Raw genomic sequence first — 20,336 nt, forward strand, 5'->3', positions numbered from 1 at the left:
AATAGCTATTCTGGATATCCAACAGAAGTCTAAATGTCAATGGTTCTGTTCACGTCTGAGAAATGGAAATCCCTCCATGCTACATGCAAACCTATGAAGCAACTCATCCAGGATTAAATCACCCTCATAAGGTTTATGTTTCATTGAGCCAGGGGAACCCAGAATCAGCAAGTTGGTCAATATGACTTTGTTTAATATTTCCAGTATTTTCCTGGACAATGAGGTTTATAGATGTTTTAGTAAGTTCTATCTTTCATTCAAGGTAGATCTAATGTTTATTCTAGTTACCAGCTTTGATATTTGAAGTCATTGTTACACTTACAGACTTAATATATTTTGACAGTAGAACAAAGGAAATTAACAGAAGAAATGACCTCTAAGCATAGTAGGACCGAAAGATTCTGAAACAGATCCTGCAAGAAGCAATAGGAATGAGACTTATAGACTAGCAGGCAAATTTTGTGTGGCTATCATTATTTGCTGTCCTTATATCTTGCAATACAATAGATTCTGAACAGCAGGATTTAGGAATTCACAAAATTGGTGTAACTGAGATAATTCCATCTTACTGTTCGTCTTTAGTGGTACTGACTCAAGAATTACAATCTTTGGAGTGATGGGTTTCAGAATCATCAGGGGGGCATTCAAAGAATGATGGTTCCCTGATTGTATTTTTTCTTTAAAATGATTTTTTGATGTGTGTTGCTTTAAATCTAAGGTATGCTCACTCAAATTCTTTTGGTGCCAATTATGTAAATTCTGTCTTCCCCGCCCCTATAGGTGATGGTGGCTATGCCAAAGATGCAAAGATGAAAGCCCCTTCCTCCTTGGCAGTGTCACCTGATGGTACCCTCTACGTAGCAGACCTTGGCAATGTTCGAATTCGTACCATCAGCAGAAACCAAGCCCACCTAAATGATATGAACCTTTATGAGATTGCCTCACCTGCTGACCAAGAACTCTACCAGTTCACTGTCAATGGAACCCACCTCCATACCATGAACTTGATAACAAGGGACTATGTATATAACTTCACCTACAATGCTGAAGGTGATTTGGGTGCAATCACTAGCAGCAATGGCAATTCAGTGCATATTCGCCGGGATGCAGGTGGGATGCCCCTATGGCTTGTGGTGCCTGGCGGCCAAGTCTACTGGCTGACCATAAGCAGCAATGGAGTCCTGAAAAGAGTGTCAGCCCAAGGCTACAATTTGGCCTTGATGACCTACCCAGGAAACACGGGACTTCTAGCAACAAAAAGTAATGAAAATGGATGGACAACTGTTTATGAGTAAGTTTTTAATTTTCAACCTAGCTTTTGTTGGGGTTTTGGGCTTTTTTGTTTTGGTTTGGTTTGGTTTGGTTTGGTTTTGGATTTTTTTTTTTTTTTTGGTTTTTCGAGACAGGATTTCTCTGTGTAGCTTTGGAGCCTATCCTGGCACTCACTCTGAAGACCAGGCTGGCCTCGAACTCACAGAGATCCACCTGTCTCTGCCTCCCGAGTGCTGGAATTAAAGGCGTGTACCATTAATGCCCAGCTGTTGGGATTTATTTGAAACAGAATTCCAGTAAGAACATAGTTTAGTGATTGGTGGCTGCTGCATGCTATTTTCTCCTAACAATCACAGTTAAAAAAATAAAAAGTAGTCAAGAAGAAAATTTTACCCAACTCCTAGGGTGGGACGCATTTTTCCTAAACAGTTTGTAGAGCATAATGCTTACAGTATAGTGTGACACTGCAGGAGACAGGAAAGAGGTGTAAGTCCATACACACAAAATTTTTACAGCATCCCTGGGAAGACAAGGTACAATTGCATCTAAATAACAAAACTAAGGGATGCTGCTAAAGCAGTAAAGAAGCAGTGTGATTTAACAAGCATTTACTGATCTCTGTGGGGTTTAATGGATGAATAAACAAGTCTGTGCCCTGCCCAACTCAGTATCCGTTGCTGGGAGAGATAAGGGTGAAGGTAGAATGGAAGAAGTGGACCTTGAAAGGCAAATGTAAAATTCCACGGAGCACATGCTGACTAGCAGCTCTGAGGCCCTGACTGCTTAAGTGAAATGTGGAGTCAAGTGCTTCAGTGCAACCTTGCTTCCTTGGTATCTCTGCACAAGTGGAACCTAGCATGCAGTGGCAGTTACAGACTAGTTAATTCTGTTATAACTTCATTTCACTGGAAACTAACACAAAGTATGTCTGACAGCAAGCTACTAGGAAAGTACCATGGCATGGAAATAAAGACCATCGCCCTTACCTTTCCAAGTCCATCCACTCAGTAAAACCAGACTGTCAGCCCTCAGGAAGCACTTTCCCCACAAAAGAAACTGCCTAGTTTCTAACAGTATACCTTGTGAGGATAATCCCTAGAGTCAGAACTCGGAACCTGGGATGACAGTCAAGTTGAAGGCTTTCAACCCTGAAGAAGTGGAGATACTAAGTGTAATGAGTTTCAGGTGTGACTATTCTTGTGCAGCTTTAGAAAATATGAAGAGAATGTGTCCAGGCCCACAAAAGCCTCCTGAGGAAAAGAACAAAGCAACTGTCCTTCAAATTTTGGAGTATTTCCCAAAGAAATGCCATTTATTCAAAAAACCTGAACAGCTACTCCAGTTTCACTTGGAGAAATGTATTCAGTAGTTTCTGTTGCAGGACTTCCACTGTTTGGGGGGAAGGGAGGTGTTTGTTTAAGTTCTCTTACATCTTAATAAGACCCCCCCCCAAAAAAGCTGCTGTTCTCTAAGGATTTACTTACTGCTAGATATTCTGCTTGATAAATTATTATACATTATTTTATTTGACTCTCTTTCTAACAATATGGAATATGTGCTCTTAGCACTCCCATTTTAGAGGTAAGTAACTAAGCTACAAATATAGTTAACTGGTCCTGATTCACCCAGCTGTCCCAAACTCAAATACCAATAACCCAAGTCAAGAAGCCATACTTTAAATAGTCATCATGTAGGAAAATTAATTTCTAATGAGAAACTTTTAATGTCTTTTAAAGCAAGTGTCCCTCCAGAACACAATGCAGTTAAAATTAAGCAAAAAAAAAAAATCTTGCAACCTGCCTGCTAAATTCAATCTTCCCAAAATAAATAGCTGACATGTTAGCTAGTTTTCAAAACAACCAGGAAAACTGTTTCCTTTTCATTTATTTGATTAATATCTGTTGAGTATTTGCTATGTACTACAAAATGTTTTAGGCATGTCTAACCTTTAACACTGAGGCAGAATGATGTCATCTACTAAGTTCACACACAAGAACTATGAAATCAACTTCCAAAAAATGTCACAAAAATTTCATAATGTTTTAAGTAAGTTGATAATTCTGTATTGGTTTTCACTAGTAACTATTCTGAGTTGCATGCAACCTGTAGGCCACAGGCTGGACATGCCTGCTAGGTGTGGTAATATAACCATTAACAAAAAAGATAAAGTTCCATATATGCATGGAGCTTACATTGTACTGGAGAACAATAAGTCATATAGAATTTCAAATAGAGATGTTACATGACAAATATATATATATATATATATATATATATATATATGTTTATTTGTGAATATGGTATAAGATGTATTAATAATTTTGAGCTAGTAAGATGGCTCAGCAGGTAACAGTGCTTGCCTCCAAGTCTGATAACTTGAGTTTGATTCCAGGAACCCATATGGTGGATGGAGCGAACTGACCCCAACTTTGACTTCCCCCTTTGTGCCATGGCACATATAGATGATAGATAGATGGAAAGATAGACTAATAAAAATGTATCAAAAATTCTTTATACATTGTCAAAATAAGAATGATCAATATTTAATGACAAAGTTGATGTAGGATTTGTGGGAAAGATGAGTCAAAGACAACTTCAAGGCTTTTGGCCTAAGCAACAGAATATAGGGGTTTCTATTCTTAGGAAGAAACATTATGCAAGAAGTATTGAAAGGTAAGAGAGTAGAAATTCAATTTCTGACAATTAGTTAAACATTTAAATAGATGAGTCTGGAATTGAAGAGAAGCTAGGGATCCACATTTGGAATCAACCAAGTTTAAAATGTATTTAAATCCGTGAAACAGATGAGATCTCCAGAAAAGTGAGTATAGACTAAGAAAAGATAGCTACAGAATGATCCCCAAGGCCTTCATAGTTTAGCTTAAGAAAAAGTGGCAAAAGAGACTGAGAAAAGAGGGCCAGTGAACTAGGGAAGCAAGTTGTCCTGGAAGTCAAGTCCATTCGTGCTCTTAAACAAACAATAGAAATTCATGGTGTGTGTGTGTGTGTGTTTGTGTGTGTGTGTGTGTGTGTGTGTGTGTGTGTGTGTGTGTGTGTGTGTGTGTGTGTGTATGTCCTTATGCAGTAGCATGTGTGTCAGAGCACAACTTTGTGGAGTTGGCACTCTCCTTCTACCTTTACAGGGATTCTAGGGATCAAACTCAGCCCCCCCAGGCCTGTGCAGCAAGTGTTTCTACCCACTATGACACCTTGTTAAGGACTAGAAAGCAACTCTAAGATCAAGGTGTCAGCAGAATCAGTGTGTGTGTTTGAGTACTCTCTGATTACATGATGCTACCTCTTACTATGTGTCTTCAAGTGACAGAAGTAGGGAAGAAAAAAGGTAGACTACTTCCCAACAATGCTCATAAAATCGCAAATACCATTATGGAGGCAGAACCCTCATGACCTAATGGTCTCCTAAAGACCGCACCTCTTGAAGTTGGAGAGACGGCTCAATGGTTAATATCACTGGCTGCCCTTTCAGAGAACCTGGGCTCAATTCCCAACACTGCATGGAAGCTCACAACTATCCTTAACCTCAGTTCTAAGGATTCTGATGCCCTCTTCCGGCCTCTAGGTGTATCAGGCATGCAAGTAGTACACAGACATGCATACAGGATAAGAAATAAATATACACATAAAATCTGGAAACATTAACATAAAAGTTAAAATAAAAGCCGGCTTATAAAATTTCAATTCACAAAATTGGGAGATGCATTCATGCTCCATCACTATATAAAACAGGTTATTCAAGAAGGAAAAAGGGGCTGAGTGACAGTGCAGTGCAATGATAGGTGACCTGCTTCATACACACGTGACCCTGGGGAATAATGTCCAGCATCCCCAGAAGAAATGAAAGTATATGAGATATTAATATGTAGGTTGCTCCTGAGAATCAACCATTCTATTTTAGATTGTGGAGATTGTTTTTTTACCTGAAAGGGGGAAGAGTCTGCAACACAGTGGAGGAATCAAGCCTGGAGAGAACAGGGTGAAGAAAGACTGGATAGATGCATAAGTGTTCATAACAGCACTGTTCATAATAGCCAAGAACTGTCCATTAAGAGATGAGTGGACATGCATAATACAATCTATCAATATCATGAAATAATGCTCAAAAGTAGAACGGAAGTTTTGATAAATGCTAAAACATGGATCAAGCCCCCAAGCATGAAGTGAGAGATGCTAAACACAAGAGGGAAAGTGTCATATGGTTACAGAGAACGTCCAGAAGAGGTAAATCCATATAGACAGAACATAGATTAGTAGTCATTCAGAGCTGGTGAAGGGAATGAACTGGGGGGTGTAGGCAGGGATAATGAATATACGGTTTGTTTGGGGGACTGGTAAAAATGTCCTAGAAGTGGTGGCAACGGTTATATAACATGACCAGTGTGCTGAAACATTAGCTACTTGTGCCCTTTAAAATGCTAACTTTTATGGTATGTGAATTCTCTCTCAATAACAATACAAAGGAAGTAGGTGCAGGATTGGACACAGTGGATGAAGAATTATTTTTAGGACCTTTGCAATAAGGAGTAGAAACATTAGAGCACACAGTGGGGGGCTGGGAGGAATGAAGTCAACAGAAGGAACTTTTTGTTGTTGTTCAGTTTTATTTGATTTGGGTTTGGGTTTTGGTTTGAGGCAGGGTCTCTCTATGTAGCTTTGGCTGGCCTGAAACTCACTTCCTAGACCAGGCTAGCCTTGAACTTTTAGAAGTTTTTCGGAAACTATATTTGTTTACTAATGGAAAACGTGCAGTATAGAGATAAAAAAATGTATGATTTATGATGCCCAGTAGAGAAGAGAGTGTTACTGAAATATCTGTTTGTATGGCAGATTTCTGCTGTTGGCACCTTGAAGCAGGAAAAATATGATGAGCAGTATCCCCCAGACCTGTCACCAGGACTGAGCACACAATCAGTAAAGGGGAAGCTACTAACATCCTTGTGGCATAACCAGTATTGAGACTCGAAGGAATAGGAAACACAAGCATCCACATGGGACTAATCTTGGAATTTTATGGCCACAAAGAAAAATTAGAAATCATTTTATAAATAAGGGAACAGAGTCCCAGAGCGAGGAAGTAATTTGCTCATTCAGATTGCCTGTTGGCCAAATCTAGAGTTATACTTATTCTTTCTGTTCTACAACTACTGTATGATGTCCATAAAAGGGTGGATACTTGACATCACAGGAATGCCGATGCAGAGTATGGAGAGCTAGAGCAGGAAATGAATGTGGGAACATCATTAGCTAACGAAGCCTATTCTTTCCCCGCCTCCTTAACCCCAGCAAGAAATAAGCTGAAACGCTCATGAACAAAGTTGTTATGTTGAGAGAATATACCTCTTCCCTTTGAAGCTATCTGTTGTCAGGTTGAACAGCAGTCCCTAGCAAATCAGAGTCCCTCCCTATCTTGCCTGGTCAGGTAAGAATGCACGGCTTTCTGTCCCTAATAATGGGCTGAAATCACCCACCTTCTACATGAGGCTGGTTTCACTGATACCCTCATGTGCTTTAGCCCAGGCCTGGATCTTCCCACAAAAACATCCTTGTCCACCTGAAGTTGGAGAATACACAATTGAACCAATATCTCAGTCAGGATCAGAGTAGGGCTAAGAAGCATGGCAGAACTGAGAGGCTCTCCTGAACCCTCAAATGTTTTTCCAAAGTGAGAGAGTGGCTTCTTTCTTTGGCTAAAGGGGACAAATTGATTTCCAGAAATTCTGTTGTGAAATGAGAAACAAAGCTTGGCAGGATGGAGATTTGATGTGTAGAAAGACCCATGAGAGTAATCTGTTCAGCTTTCGATTATCTGCAGCCATTGCGAGGAAAAACGACACTGATGACCCTGAGCAGTGGGTAATGCTCTTGTGCACTTGTAGTGTAGGGGCTTTTATTGCAAGATGGGATATTGTTTAAATAGTTCATTGATTTTCATAATTCTGTTTGATTTGGATCAAGATCAAAATCAAAATTACACACCCCATGTATTAGTACTTGAAGCCTCACTGCCTATAAGCATCCTCAGTGTGTGTGGGGGGGGTGGTAGGAGTGAGAAGCTGATCACATAGAAATGGCTAACAAGGAGCTGACTGTCAACACAAATGTTGACAAGTGCCCTGACATTGTGCCCTGACAAGCTAATGGGCCCCTAATTGTAATGACCCTGCCATGATGCAGATCCAAGGGAAAGGCCTTGCATAACAGGCAAATCCTCTTCACCCTCAGAACAGAGATAGTAGCCATGATGCTTTTGCTTATTTTTTCTGGCAAAAATCTTCTGCTACATTAAATGGAAAAAGCCTCGGGCTGAGGCCAGAGCATCAGTTGTGTCTGCTGTCAGGTTAGGCCAAGTTAACAGTTCCTCAGTCCCTTTGCCCTTTATAACATGTCCTTGCACTTGGAAGGACCTTTGTATTTCCATGTGTTATTGATCTTTTGGTCCTCTGCATTCTCTGTTTCTAGACACTTGTTAGTGCCTTTCTTCCTCCACACACAAAAAGCCACTTACTGACAAGTGAGAAAAGCTTTCATGTTTCTCAATGCCTTCTACACTATTTCTTTAAATGCTGAGTTTTGTCAAGGGCAACTAATGAGGGAATCTCCCTTCCTCCAAGATCAAATTATAATGGGGTCAGGTACATCAGCCATGTCTCTATGCAGAAAGTTTTACATGATAGCCACTCCTTCAAACACTTGAAATGGGGCTGGAGAGATGGCTCATCCATTAATAGCTAAGGCTCATAACCAAACATAGGAAAGGTTCTAGTGTCTTCTAGAGCCATGGGTTAGAAAAATTCTAAGGCGTTATAGGTGCAGCCCGTGCCTCCAGGTAGGTGAACGACTACAATTGAATAAAAAATAGGAACTGAAGATGTAGTTCAATTGATTGAGTGCTCGTATAAGGGGTGGAAGGCCAGGGGTTCTGGCTACAGCCCTACCAAACCATCATCGCAGTTCCCTAAAAGGTTCTAAACCAGCCTTGGGTACACAGGACTCTCTAAAACAAGAATAGAACCACCACACATGTCAACAAGAATATAATAATATGGATTGATCCTTCAGGTATAAACACATAGACTCAACATCTTTATTCAAATACCTTTCTTTGTACCAAGCTTTGCTATAGAGCAATAATGAAACAAACAGAATTGTGGCAATGCTGTAGAGAAGCCAAATAAACACTGGAAGCACATGGAGGCTGCTAAATTTAGGTACATTTTCACAGGACACCTATGTAAACTGAGTTAGTCTTCCTAGTCTAGTTTTCTCTCTGCTGCTGAGCTAAAACACTGAATAAAAGAAATGGGGAGAAAAGGGTTTTTGCTTTGTTTGTTTGTTTGTTTGTTTTTTGTTTTTTTGTTTTTTTTTGTTTTGTTTTTACCTTGAAGGTTACAGTCCATCATTGAAAAAAGTCAGGACAAGAACTCAAAGCAGGTACCCGGAGGCAAGAGCTAAAGCAGATACCATGAGGCTTACTGGCCTCTTCCCCATGCCTAACTCAGCCTGCTTTCTTATAGTACCTAGGGCCACTTACCTAGGGATGGTACCATCCACAATGAGCTGAACTCTGCCACTCAATCATCGATCAAGAAAATGTGCCACAGGCCAATCTGATGGAAGAATTTCCTCAGTTGAGGTTCCTCTTCCCAGATAACCTGAGCTTGTGTCAGCTGACAAAAACCAGACAGCACACTTCACTTCCCAACACTACTATAGATGACTCTGTCTTCTCTCTAACCCCACTGGTGCTCATACCCAGCTCTCCTTTCCATTTCCATTGGCAACTCGTTTGGTAAGTAGTTGTGAGAATCTACTCTTGGCCAGACTCTGAAAATGCAGAGGTGACTGAGAGGCAGAAAGATGTGAACTTAGAGTCAAATGGGGAGGCAAGTCCCAAGGACATGTGATCATCATATATTTGATGAAAACAAGAGGCCACCATCTTTCCTTACAAGGACTGAAATTAGAACCTCCTTATAGTTCCTACTGTCCCCAGTCTCCTCATCCACAACTCATTGTCATCATAACATTGATCAGGCCACCCTATCCTAACCCCGCCCCCCCAAGCCTTTATATGCCTCTACATTTCCTAGTAACTTCATATTTACCTCCAGAGCCTGGTATACCTGCCACTTCCCTGCTCGGGCCCAAGCTTAATTCCCCAGCCTTCTTTCCCACTTCCTTCCTAAAGAAGCCTTGTGCTCAAACAGCATTTGCCCAATGCACACCCCACATGTGTCTGTGCTGGTCTCCTTGCTCCTGCTTTATTCAAAATGTCTTCTTTCCCTCCGCAGTCTCTGTACACCTTCCAGGATTGAAGCACTACCACACCATGCCCTTCCTCTCTCTCTTGTACTCAGCTCAGCAGAAATTGACCTCTGCCTTTATTGGGCTTGTACAGTTCTTCTTTTATATGTGCACTGTCTGCCGTATCCTGGGACGCTAATGATTTTTGTGCATGTGTCATCTACCCTACTAGAGACTGTGGGTTTGGCTCAGCATGGTTTCCCCAGGACCTAGTGCATGACTCTATTAGCTGAGTGAAAGTCAAATGGGAACAGAAGTGCATTGTGGACTTGGAAGCACGTTATAAAAAGCAAATACTATTGCTGGTGACGAAGATGGGCTCCACTGTTTCCTAAAGAATGATTAGTAGATTGGTCCCTTTTGACCTGAGGTAGTAAAAAGGTCTGACTCCTTTGTCCTTCCTTTTAAAAATATAAATAATGAATCACACATTTATTAATCAGAATATTTTCTTGTAAGCAAAAGTAGGGAAGCTTCTAGCTTCTATTCAGTGCAGTTTAGATCTGGCTTAAATGCTCCTCAGGGGAAAGATCACACTATCTTTTATGAGAAAAGATTAGACCAAATATATTTTTAATAATGTATAAATATAACTTCCCCCAAGTAAAGTATATCCCCCTCAAGGATAATGAATTCTGGGACCTGAAGAGATTGCTCAGAGCTTAAGAGAACTGACTGATCTTCTAGAGGACCCAGCTTCAATTTCTAGCACCCATAGATTTGAAACTGCCTGTTTTACTCCAGTTCCAGGGAACCTGATACCATCTTCTGGCCCCCACAGGCACTAGGCACTAGACATTCCATTTGTACACAGACATACATGCTGGGGAAACACCCATATATACAAAGTTTAAATTTAAAAAGGATTACTTTCCTTTACTTGCTACACTGAGCACACACACGTGCACATGAACACACACATATGTAAATGTTCATATCTATAGTCCATCACGGTGCTGAACTAAAAAGTGTACAATTCTCGCGTGTGCCCGAACTGTAAGAACACTGAGAAATCAGTCTAGGAGTGACTCATTTGATGTCAAATCTCCTGTCACCAAACCCACTTCTAATGACCAGGAAGGCAATACTCATTGCCTAATGGCACAATTTTCTTGGCAGAAGTCTTGTGCCTGGTTAAATGAGCTCTCTATACTGCCTGGAGAAAGGAGGGAGTTGTTCCCATGTTGTGGCCTGGGGGGATCAGTTGAAGCATATTGGCTTGTACTCTCTGCACCAAAGGATGCAAGCTCCAAGGGGGAAGAAAAAAAAAAAAACAACATGAGAGATTTTGATTAAATTTGTTTCTTTGACATTCAGTCTGGACAGATGCATTCCCAGGTGATGGGAGTTGGGGGGAGGGGGACTCAAGCAAGCCCTGGGAAATCAAAGGCTCTCTTTCTTTCTTGTCCACTTTGAGCAATCTTTCCAAACTTGCGGGAATTACCCACTGATGTTTACATCTGCGTGTAGCTCTTCCTTTGGTAATGACCCCGCAGAAAAGAGGTGGGTGTCTTCTGTTTTGATCCAAAGCCATATAAATGATTGAACACATGAGAGACACCACACTACAAACACTACCAAATGTAACTGCTTTGACTGGGACCAGCAGAATTCGGCTGTGTAAGTGTGTTGGGGACTGGGGTCCTTTGTGACAGACCTACATACAAATGTACACTCTGAAATAAGAATCCCTGTCCGGCCCCAGAAAGGAAATAAGGCAGGATGACTTTCTAGCTACTCAGAGACTAAACAAGCCTGTAGGAAATGTTACTTTATTCCCTAAAACATTGCCTCCCTCATGAGAAAAGGACCCAGCAGCAGCCACCCACCTAAAACCAGCTCCCTTCACCCGGTGTACTTCTGTAGCCTTAGGAAGCAGTGGCAGGAACAGAGTATGGAAGATTGTGCTTGTGATGTTGAGAATAAACATTAAAATGCATCTTGGGCAAAAAGCATATGACTTCATTTTAAAGGTATTTATCTACAATATTTTACTGTAGTCCACCAGAACTTTGGACTCTTGCATCTATGTGCATAGGTGGCTCTCGATTGTGTCTGAATTTGTTTTTCTCTAACAAATGGGCACAATCACTGAACTCTTTCCTATGGAATGTTGCCCTAAAATAGGAGGAGGGCTGGGGTATAGCTCAGAGCAAACAAAATACAACAAAACGGTCTGCATGACTTGGGGGAAAAGTAGTTGCCCACAAAGTGAAAAGTCGGTTGACAGTCTGTACCTATTGAGCATCTTGGGGCCAGTTTCCTGCAGGAGAGAAGAACGGTGGCACTGAGCAAGACTTGAGGCAAGCCCCTAGAATGCAGGAAAGGGAAATCAATGAGGCAGTTGCCCATGCTGAATGGGGACCAGGAAGAAATTTCTGCATAACCCAAGCTGCTGGACTGGCACACTCTCTACCGAGGAAAGCTTGCAGCAGCTGCCCTCTGTCTGCGAGTTGGAAACTACTCCTATAGGGAGTAGCAGGTTGATTCCATTTGTTGATAAAAAGCTGGGTATCATCTTCTTCCTCTAGAAGGACAATTTGGCAAACAAAGGCTGAAACTGTACCTATACCTGTATCTACCCAATCCCTATACCTACCCCTACCCTAACCCTACCCCTACCCCCAACCCTACTCCTACCCCTCTCCCTACTCCTAATATAGCCTTTCTATGCTGCTTTCTGACCCAATGCCTGCTGCTTACAGGTGCAGAGCCCCAGAGCAGGCTGTGAGTAAACAGGCTGGGCAAAGGGAAGATTTTTGCCATTAACCCCAGGAACAAATAGCAGTTCTGTTCGGCCTTGACAATGAGTTCTTTGCTGCATAGTAACAGCAAACCAAGCATTTTTCAGTGAAGCCCATTTTTTAAAAGGGGGAGACCCAATTAAGCAACATAACAGTTAGGGTGTCTGTGATGTCCAATGACTAATTTGACTCATTCTCTGCACACACGAGAGTGTTTTAACTGATAATCTATGTGTGCCCATAGACACAACACGTGCACAGGAAATTGAACTAGAAAACCGAATTGTGGCTATCCTCAGGTACAGCTCCATCCTCTAAAACATGGCCTAGCCAAAAGTGGGCTAGATTTTAAAGTTTCAGCAACTACCTAGGTTCCTTCCAACCTGGTGGATTCACCCTCAGCTACGGCCCCTCGTCACAGAACTGTTAGAGTGAGGGCCAGACTTGCCACTGTGTCTCTGCTGCATCCTGTTCACTTTGGGTAGAAAGAATATAATTGTTTTTAACATTTTAAAAGCAAATAAAAGTGCTTAAATATTTGGCAATTTGCAACTTGAAAAGAAAACTGTAATGGCTTTCCAAGTGCGTGTCTTTACTTTTAATGAACTGTTTATTTTTCATGGTTCCATTGGCAATAAAAGACCAGCTCCACATCAAAAGCCTTCAGGGAGGCACTTTCCATTTGGAGGACAGTGCGATTGCCAATAATTTTGATTTTTTTAAAAAAAAAAAGTAAACTCACTAGACTACATTTCCATATATTGGTTATTGCCTATTATCCCAGGTAATTATTATTTGTGTGTGTGTGTCTTCCTCATATAGGCAAATTACAAGCATTTATGCACTATACTCCAAAAAGATAGAAAGAATTTAAGTGATACGAAGATCAGGGGCCTCCAGAATGTTTTAATGAACATGTTTCCATTATCCTCTGTGCTTGTTCATTTTGTTGGAAGAATGATTCATTCATCTCAAATTTGGCAACTTAAACAGCAGCAAATTCTAATTTTCCCATCACAATGCAGAGTCAGTTTATTGGCCTGCTTGGGCTTTGAGGGCCCTTTGGTATCTCCTTTCTCTTTGACAACAGCACCCTCTGCTGGCGTTTATAATTCATCACCAGTAATGGGATCGACCCAAATTGAAAACAGAGGCCTCCCTGGAACATTGCACCCAGCAGGACTGATTCATAAATCAGTTTTCCACCCTGGTGATTCATTACCAGATAGATTTTTTTTCTGTAAAACAGCACAGCTCAAGGAAGTCATCAGAAATTCAGAAGCTTCAAAAACTACCTTCTTTTGATTAATCATCTCTTTGACCTTTTTCTTCTTATTAAACAAGGTTAATAACATTCGTGATCACTAAGTTAAACTGTTCTAGCTTTCAAGTGATTTTTGGTTTGCAAAGGCCAGTTATCACTGCCAAGAGGCTTCAGGGTTGGTATTTGTTGTGTTCCTCAGGTATGACCCCGAGGGACATCTGACCAATGCAACGTTTCCTACTGGAGAAGTCAGCAGCTTCCACAGCGACCTGGAAAAGCTGACAAAAGTGGAACTAGACACATCCAACCGCGAAAATGTCCTCATGTCAACCAATGTGACAGCAACTAGTACTATATACATTTTAAAACAAGGTAAATGATCTTAGAAACTCCACCTGCTTTAATGTGTGTCGTCAAACCTTGGCTCTCTATTAAGTAATGGAATTCCCCCTCTGATTGAGAAGCTGGGTTCTTCCTCCTACTTTCCAGCTGAAACACAGACAAATTCGTACTTTTCACAAGTTCACGTATCCACTTTGAGCCACAATCTCTGTGGGTATAATGAGGTTACATCCTGCCAAGTCTGATCTCCCATCAAGTTATTTCCCAACACCCAGCCATTTGTAAAGTTCTTTCAGGGTTTCCTAGGTTGGAGGACAATGATAGAGTCTGTGCCCTATCTGAGCTTAGCATTCTAGATCAGATCTGACACGGATGAGTGAAAAGGGCAAATTAGGCAATGCACCAAGGAAGAATACAAGTGGTATGAGAGAATTAAAAACCCATTCTACACAGAGAGGAGAGCAGAAAGAATTTAAAGGAAAAATATTTGAAGGAATGTGTTAGAAGCTATAGGAGAAGAACTAGTTTTCAGTGTTTAGTCATTAGAACTCACTCTGTTGCTAGGCTGTAGGGCAATTCACTCCAAAAGGAATAACACCAACTTTTGTCTTATTGGCTACACTGGCTATGATGCCATCCCCAGGTGGCAAGATGCTGATTTGAATTTCATACTCTTCTCATTCTAGCTCCCAGCATACCAAACTAAGATAGCAAATACAGTAAGACAGAGAAGGAGTCTGTGAGGGAATGTTTTTAAAAGAAAACAGATAACAAAAAAGAGGAGACCGGCCTATAGTGTGAGACAGCAGTCTTTTATCCTGCTCTCAAGATATAACCCAGCCGTGAAAATAACAAGACCCAAATAGGCAGAGGATGTGTCTATCTGTCAGAGGGGTGGTCTAGCCGTTAGACCCCCCAGTGACCCATCTGCTCAGCCCTTCCCAAATGTGTGTCTTGTGAAGCTAAACGTCTCTTCTTCTTCTTCTTCTTCTTCTTCTTCTTCTTCTTCTTCTTCTTCTTCTTCTTCTTCTTCTTCTCCTCCTCCTCCTCCTCCTCCTCCTCCTCCTCCTCCTCCTCCTCCTCTTCTTCTTCTTCTTCTTCTTCTCCACTCCCTCCCTTCCCCCTCTCTCTCTTTTGCTCATCTATCTACAGAAAATACTCAAAGCACCTATCGGGTGAGTCCAGATGGTTCTCTACGTGTCACCTTTGCCAGTGGGATGGAGATCAGCCTCAGCTCAGAGCCCCACATCCTGGCAGGGGCTGTCAACCCTACTCTGGGAAAATGCAACATTTCTTTGCCTGGAGAGCATAATGCAAACCTCATTGAGTGGAGACAGAGAAAGGAGCAAAACAAAGGCAACGTTTCAGCATTTGAGAGAAGACTGAGGGTAAGGCCTTCCTTTTTGAACCAAGGACAAAAGTTCATGAGTTCCCTCAAAAAGTGAAGAGTCTCCCGAACTGAAGTTTCACTTCTCCAAAGCTTTTCTGGGTGACTGGCTAGCTTCTATGATATACTAATTCAAGAGAGATTGCTAATGGCTGATAATGCTTCAGTATCTTTAAATGTACATTCTAATAGCAGCTTTCTTTGTCATTAGCCAGCTAAAGTGCTCTAATAGTAGCAATTTCAGGCACCAAAAAAGTCTGGCTGGAGAAATACGGTTAGTCCAGAAGCCCTTGGGTACCCATCCCAGCATGCCCTGGAGATGCTTATTCGATTCCCCAAGTTGAGCCAGAGGGCATCATTTAGACATAGGCAAGATGGGAGCGCAAAGTTGGGGAATGATCTCATTGCCATAAACACATCACTAAAGCCATAGGGGCAACGAACTGGAAGTGAGAGTAGGCTGGAGGAATCAGACACTTGTATCTGAGGGAACTGAGTGCTTTTGGAGATTTCAAGTCTTTACCAAACAAAGTTCCCTGCAGTTAAGCCGAGATCTCTGTCAAAAGCACTGCCCTGAAGTGTAGGAAGCCTGCAAACACCGTATCATCCTCTTTCCCTGTCCTTTCTTGAACATTAACCAATGTTGCGATGACGTGGCCAGATTTTCAAATGTAGTAGCCCTTGATGTCAGCATTAGAGCAACTGCCAATCTGCAGGAAGTATTCATTACTGAGGCCAGGCCATGGAGCACCTGTATCACCCAGCATGCATTCTCTTCACCCACTGTAAAAGAACTATGGTAAATTGAATGCTGTAGAAACACAGCTACCAACCAACCAGCGAGCTGCAGAGGGAAGCAGGCAAACCAACCAGTCATATGACTTGATGCAGAAAAGATAATCTACTAGTGTGATTGCTTTTAAATCAGCTCTACAGATGATGTGCAGAAGGAGTCTTTAGTGGGTTTCGTGGGTTTTGTTTTTGTTTTTTAATAATAGCTACTGAAGTTCTGTAGGTGAACAAGTCAATCTGTATGTTTCAGTTCTATTGATCAGTCTGTAATAGAACATTTGCCAGATAGGCCACTGAACTGAGAAGTGAATCCAGCCTAAATCCTCAAAGCTCTAGATGTGTATAAAAGTCAGCATTTACGTCTGAGTTCTTCAAGAAATGGGGCTGCCGCATCGAAATTGGAATGGGAAAGTCAGATGACCTGGCCCTGACACCCACTTGTGTACCTTGTTTCATAATGCTGTTGAGTTGCAGCAGTGGCAGCAATGGGAGCAATGGTGCTGCTGGTGGCGGTGGTTTGGTGGGTCTCTTTGTTTTTGCTTTTACTTTTGTTTTTGAGACGGGGTCCCTTTCTGTATCCCAGGCAGATACAGAACTCTTGACTCCCCTGCCTCAACCCAAGTACTAAGATCAAAGTCCTCAGCTCCCCACCAGCCTCTGTTTATACTGTGAAGTGAAAATGTACCACTATGAAAGGCAAGCATTCTCTACTGATGGCTTATCATCTTAATGACTGATCACAGGGAACCGGAGCTTTTACTTCCTCCCCCAGCTTATGGGCTCAATAGATTATTATTAACCCAATCAGGGAGTGGAATTGAAGGATGCTTAGTCTTTAGGATAACCCATTCTTTACTATGTGACCTTGCGATTTCTAGGATGACCCACTCTTTGTTCTCCCCACCACATTCAAGTAATAGAAAGAAAATATCAACTGTAATGCATACCTGATATCCCCAAATGTTCTTACTTTTGAAAAGCTAACAGCCATAAAAACACTTGGGTTTAGTAAATGCTAATTATGTTGACCCATGTTGCATCCTGTGGTAGAGCTAAATAAATTTGAAGACTGGATTTCGAGTGCAACAAATCCCAGGCCTTTTTCTCTATGTAACTTCTAATGTACTACTCCCTGAGGTCTTGGAAATGAAGGCTCGGGCCCCTTATTGGCTAGGTAGTGTGACTGTGCAGGTCCCTAGAAATCTAATAACAGTCTTTTACATAGATTTAGTGCCTCCGAGTTAACAAAATGCTTTCACGGCCAGAATTGTACTTGATCACCACAGCCATCAATTGTAGTTATTCCCAATATACAGATAAAGACACCGAGGCCCAGAGAGGTCAAGTGATTTGCCCAAAGTCAAACAGCTATTAAGGCTCAGAGCCAGAGCTAAAATGCAGGTCTTCCCCTAGTATGGCACTATTCTCACTGCATAATGCCGTGCTGCCTTGTTCCTTAAAATAATTAATCTATAAATCATTGCCCCACTCAGTACAGCCACCTTGGCAGAGCCTGACTCCTCATTTCAATGCTGACAAAAAGAGACAAATAATCGCCTCTAATGTACTGGCAAGTGTGGGTGGTTCAGGACAACTGGCTGGCCTCCAGGCAAAGAGAGCATGAAGGAGACAAAAGAAGGAGAAAGGCTGTTTAACTGGTTAATCCTTATCTACCCTCCCCATTCACAGGGTTCGGTACATTACTGCCTTGGTTTCCATGTCACGCATGGAATGGAAGGCCTAGTGGAATGAATGCATTCCTAAGAGACAGGTGTAGATGCAGGGTGGGCAAAGCAAATAGTCTGCCCACTGATCATCTTATCCTTTCTGATAAGTTTGCAAGGGGGCGCAGCTGATGACAATGTTCTTTTTCTGACTAAATAAGCAGTGACCCATTTGTAAGTATACCTATAAAGAACAGGATCCCTGATGCTCTCCAGGACCTGAGTGTCATGACTGAACCATTTGTTCCTCCTGCTTAAGCTGCTACTGCAGAACTTGAGCAGGTGAGATTACAAGAGAGATTGAGACTGCACTTCTCATAGTCACGGGACATAGAAACCCATGCCATGCTGTCCGCAATGGGACACCTCTGAAAAGCCACTCTCATAATTTGTAAAACACTAATTGCCCAGGCACAAAGTGACAGTTTCATTTGGTAAAATGATGGACATCACATGTTCCAAACGCTACGGATCATAGCCCCAGATTGCCTAGCTGGAAAGAATTTCAGGAGAAACACCTTTCTTTTTTTAGATGAAAACAATAATTCTTTTCCTCCAATGATCAGTGGGGATTTTTCCCCATGCACACAAAATCAAGGTTAGAGAAGCAAATTGTTGAGACACATGATATCTATCATATACAGCCTGTGTAGGCCAGGAAACTGTTAGCTCTACCATCCTTCACAGGCACCATTACATGAAATCAATCGCATTAATATCCTGAAATTTCATTTATTTTAAAAACTCTATTTCCCCTAACTTGAGTTGTGTCGTAATTATCTTCCTCATAAAGTACTTTTGCATCCAAGCCATGTATCTTCTCATCTGCTGTATCAATCTGTCCCCATAAATACATTTCCCTGGACCATAGAAGAATCAGAGTACAGATAACAATAGAGCCAATTGTTAAAGAATTGGACATTCACCAAAAAGCAAGCTGCTTTAGGAGTAACCAGATTGCACCTTGCTGTGTCTGTGGATAATCATGTCATTATGAGTCTTACCCCAGTATTGGATCCCAGAGTTCTTTATATGATTTCATAGAGTGAGCAGCCCAATTCTGGAACTACAACCTCCTTTATTTTCTTTAGAAAAAATAAGTAATAGAAACAGCATTTAAAACCAAACTTATAAAATCCAATAGAATGATCATATATTGACCAACAAAAAGAAGCAAAGACTAACACCCTCACAGGTGATTTTCCCTCTACTTAAAGATAACTGAAAAGGGCAGACATGTGTACGTGTGTGTGTGCTTGTGCATGTGGAGATGAGAGACCGATCTTCTCAGGAGTCATCTACCTTGGTTTTGGAGACAGAGTCTCTCATTGGAATCCAGAGCTCACTAATTTGCCTAGGCTTGCTAGATAGCCCTAATATTGTAAGTGCGCAGTACTTTCACATGGATGCTAGGGATCAAACTCGTGTCCTCATGCTTCTGCAGCAGGCAGTTTACTATTGCCTAACCTCCAAAAACAAAAACAAAAACAAAAAAAAAACGGTTTTTAAAGACATCATCTGAATATTCATATGTGACCTAAAAGCTTAAAGGGGAGAACTCTGGATTCCGAGCTGGCAAATAGAGAATTGGAGACTAAGCCAAAAGCATAGTAGAATTCACTTTTGTCCTCAGAAACGGCCTGACAGAGCCATCAGCTGTGGAGTCAGAATTCTCATTTCTCACTGTTGTAACTACTTTCTCACCAGGTTTGGTGGAGACATTCATTTTTTGAAAGTTATATAAGGAGATATATTAAGCCACTTTTAAAATGCACCTGCAGTCTTCTGTGTTTCCGTCCCCCATCCCCAAGGAGTAACTTGAAGACAGGAAATTTCAGGCACCAAGACTGATGGATGGTATTTTATTTTGGAATGAGGGCTTATTGTTTCATATATGATTTCATCTATGCACAAATACTAGTGAATTGCTATAATTTTTGAATGTGAACTAATCAACAAGGAAGTCCTTAAATAAAAGCACGTTAATAAAGAGTAAAAGGTGTACAGGTTAAACCATATGGTTAAGTTCAGGTGAGAAGAATAAGAGAGATTGTGAGAAAGAACTGGTATGCCATGACTTTGCAATTTCCCATCTCTTAATGAAAAATATGCAGTCTCTTTTAGTAGTAGTAATATTACCATTAATCATAATGACAATAGCATTTGAAGGGGCCTCTCTAGGTGTATCACCATATATTAACTTATTCGCCATTTATAACATCTCATCAGGTGGGGTTTTAGTTATTTCCATTTTCCAGATAAGAAACGGAAGTTGCCTAGTTACCAAGGGATGGTTTTGGAATTTGAAGACAGGAAGGCTGGCTCCATACATCTGAGCATCTCCTAGGTTCTCTTCTAGCACTAAGATTTTCTGGAATGGCAAGACAAAGAGAGTATCTTGGGAACAAAAATGAAAAAAGAAGAAAGGAAATTGTAAATGACTAGCCCAGGCTAGTACTAACACTGAAGACATGTTTCATTTATAGGCA

General features: G+C 41.4%; 1 protein-coding gene across 1 annotated transcript in view; it reads left to right on the top strand.

Annotated features, from left to right (window-relative positions):
• Tenm1 (teneurin transmembrane protein 1) overlaps positions 1 to 20,336 on the top strand; it is a 362,575-nt gene that overhangs the window by 320,589 nt on the left and 21,650 nt on the right. Inside the window, exons 21-23 of the mRNA XM_027433524.2 lie at positions 781 to 1,291; positions 13,802 to 13,974; positions 15,097 to 15,332. Of these exons, the coding sequence (XP_027289325.1) occupies positions 781 to 1,291; positions 13,802 to 13,974; positions 15,097 to 15,332 (920 nt within the window). The remainder of the gene's footprint in view (positions 1 to 780; positions 1,292 to 13,801; positions 13,975 to 15,096; positions 15,333 to 20,336) is intronic.

The sequence above is a fragment of the Cricetulus griseus genome, chromosome X, assembly GCF_003668045.3.
Source record: "Cricetulus griseus strain 17A/GY chromosome X, alternate assembly CriGri-PICRH-1.0, whole genome shotgun sequence".
Classification (NCBI taxonomy): Eukaryota; Metazoa; Chordata; class Mammalia; order Rodentia; family Cricetidae; genus Cricetulus; species Cricetulus griseus.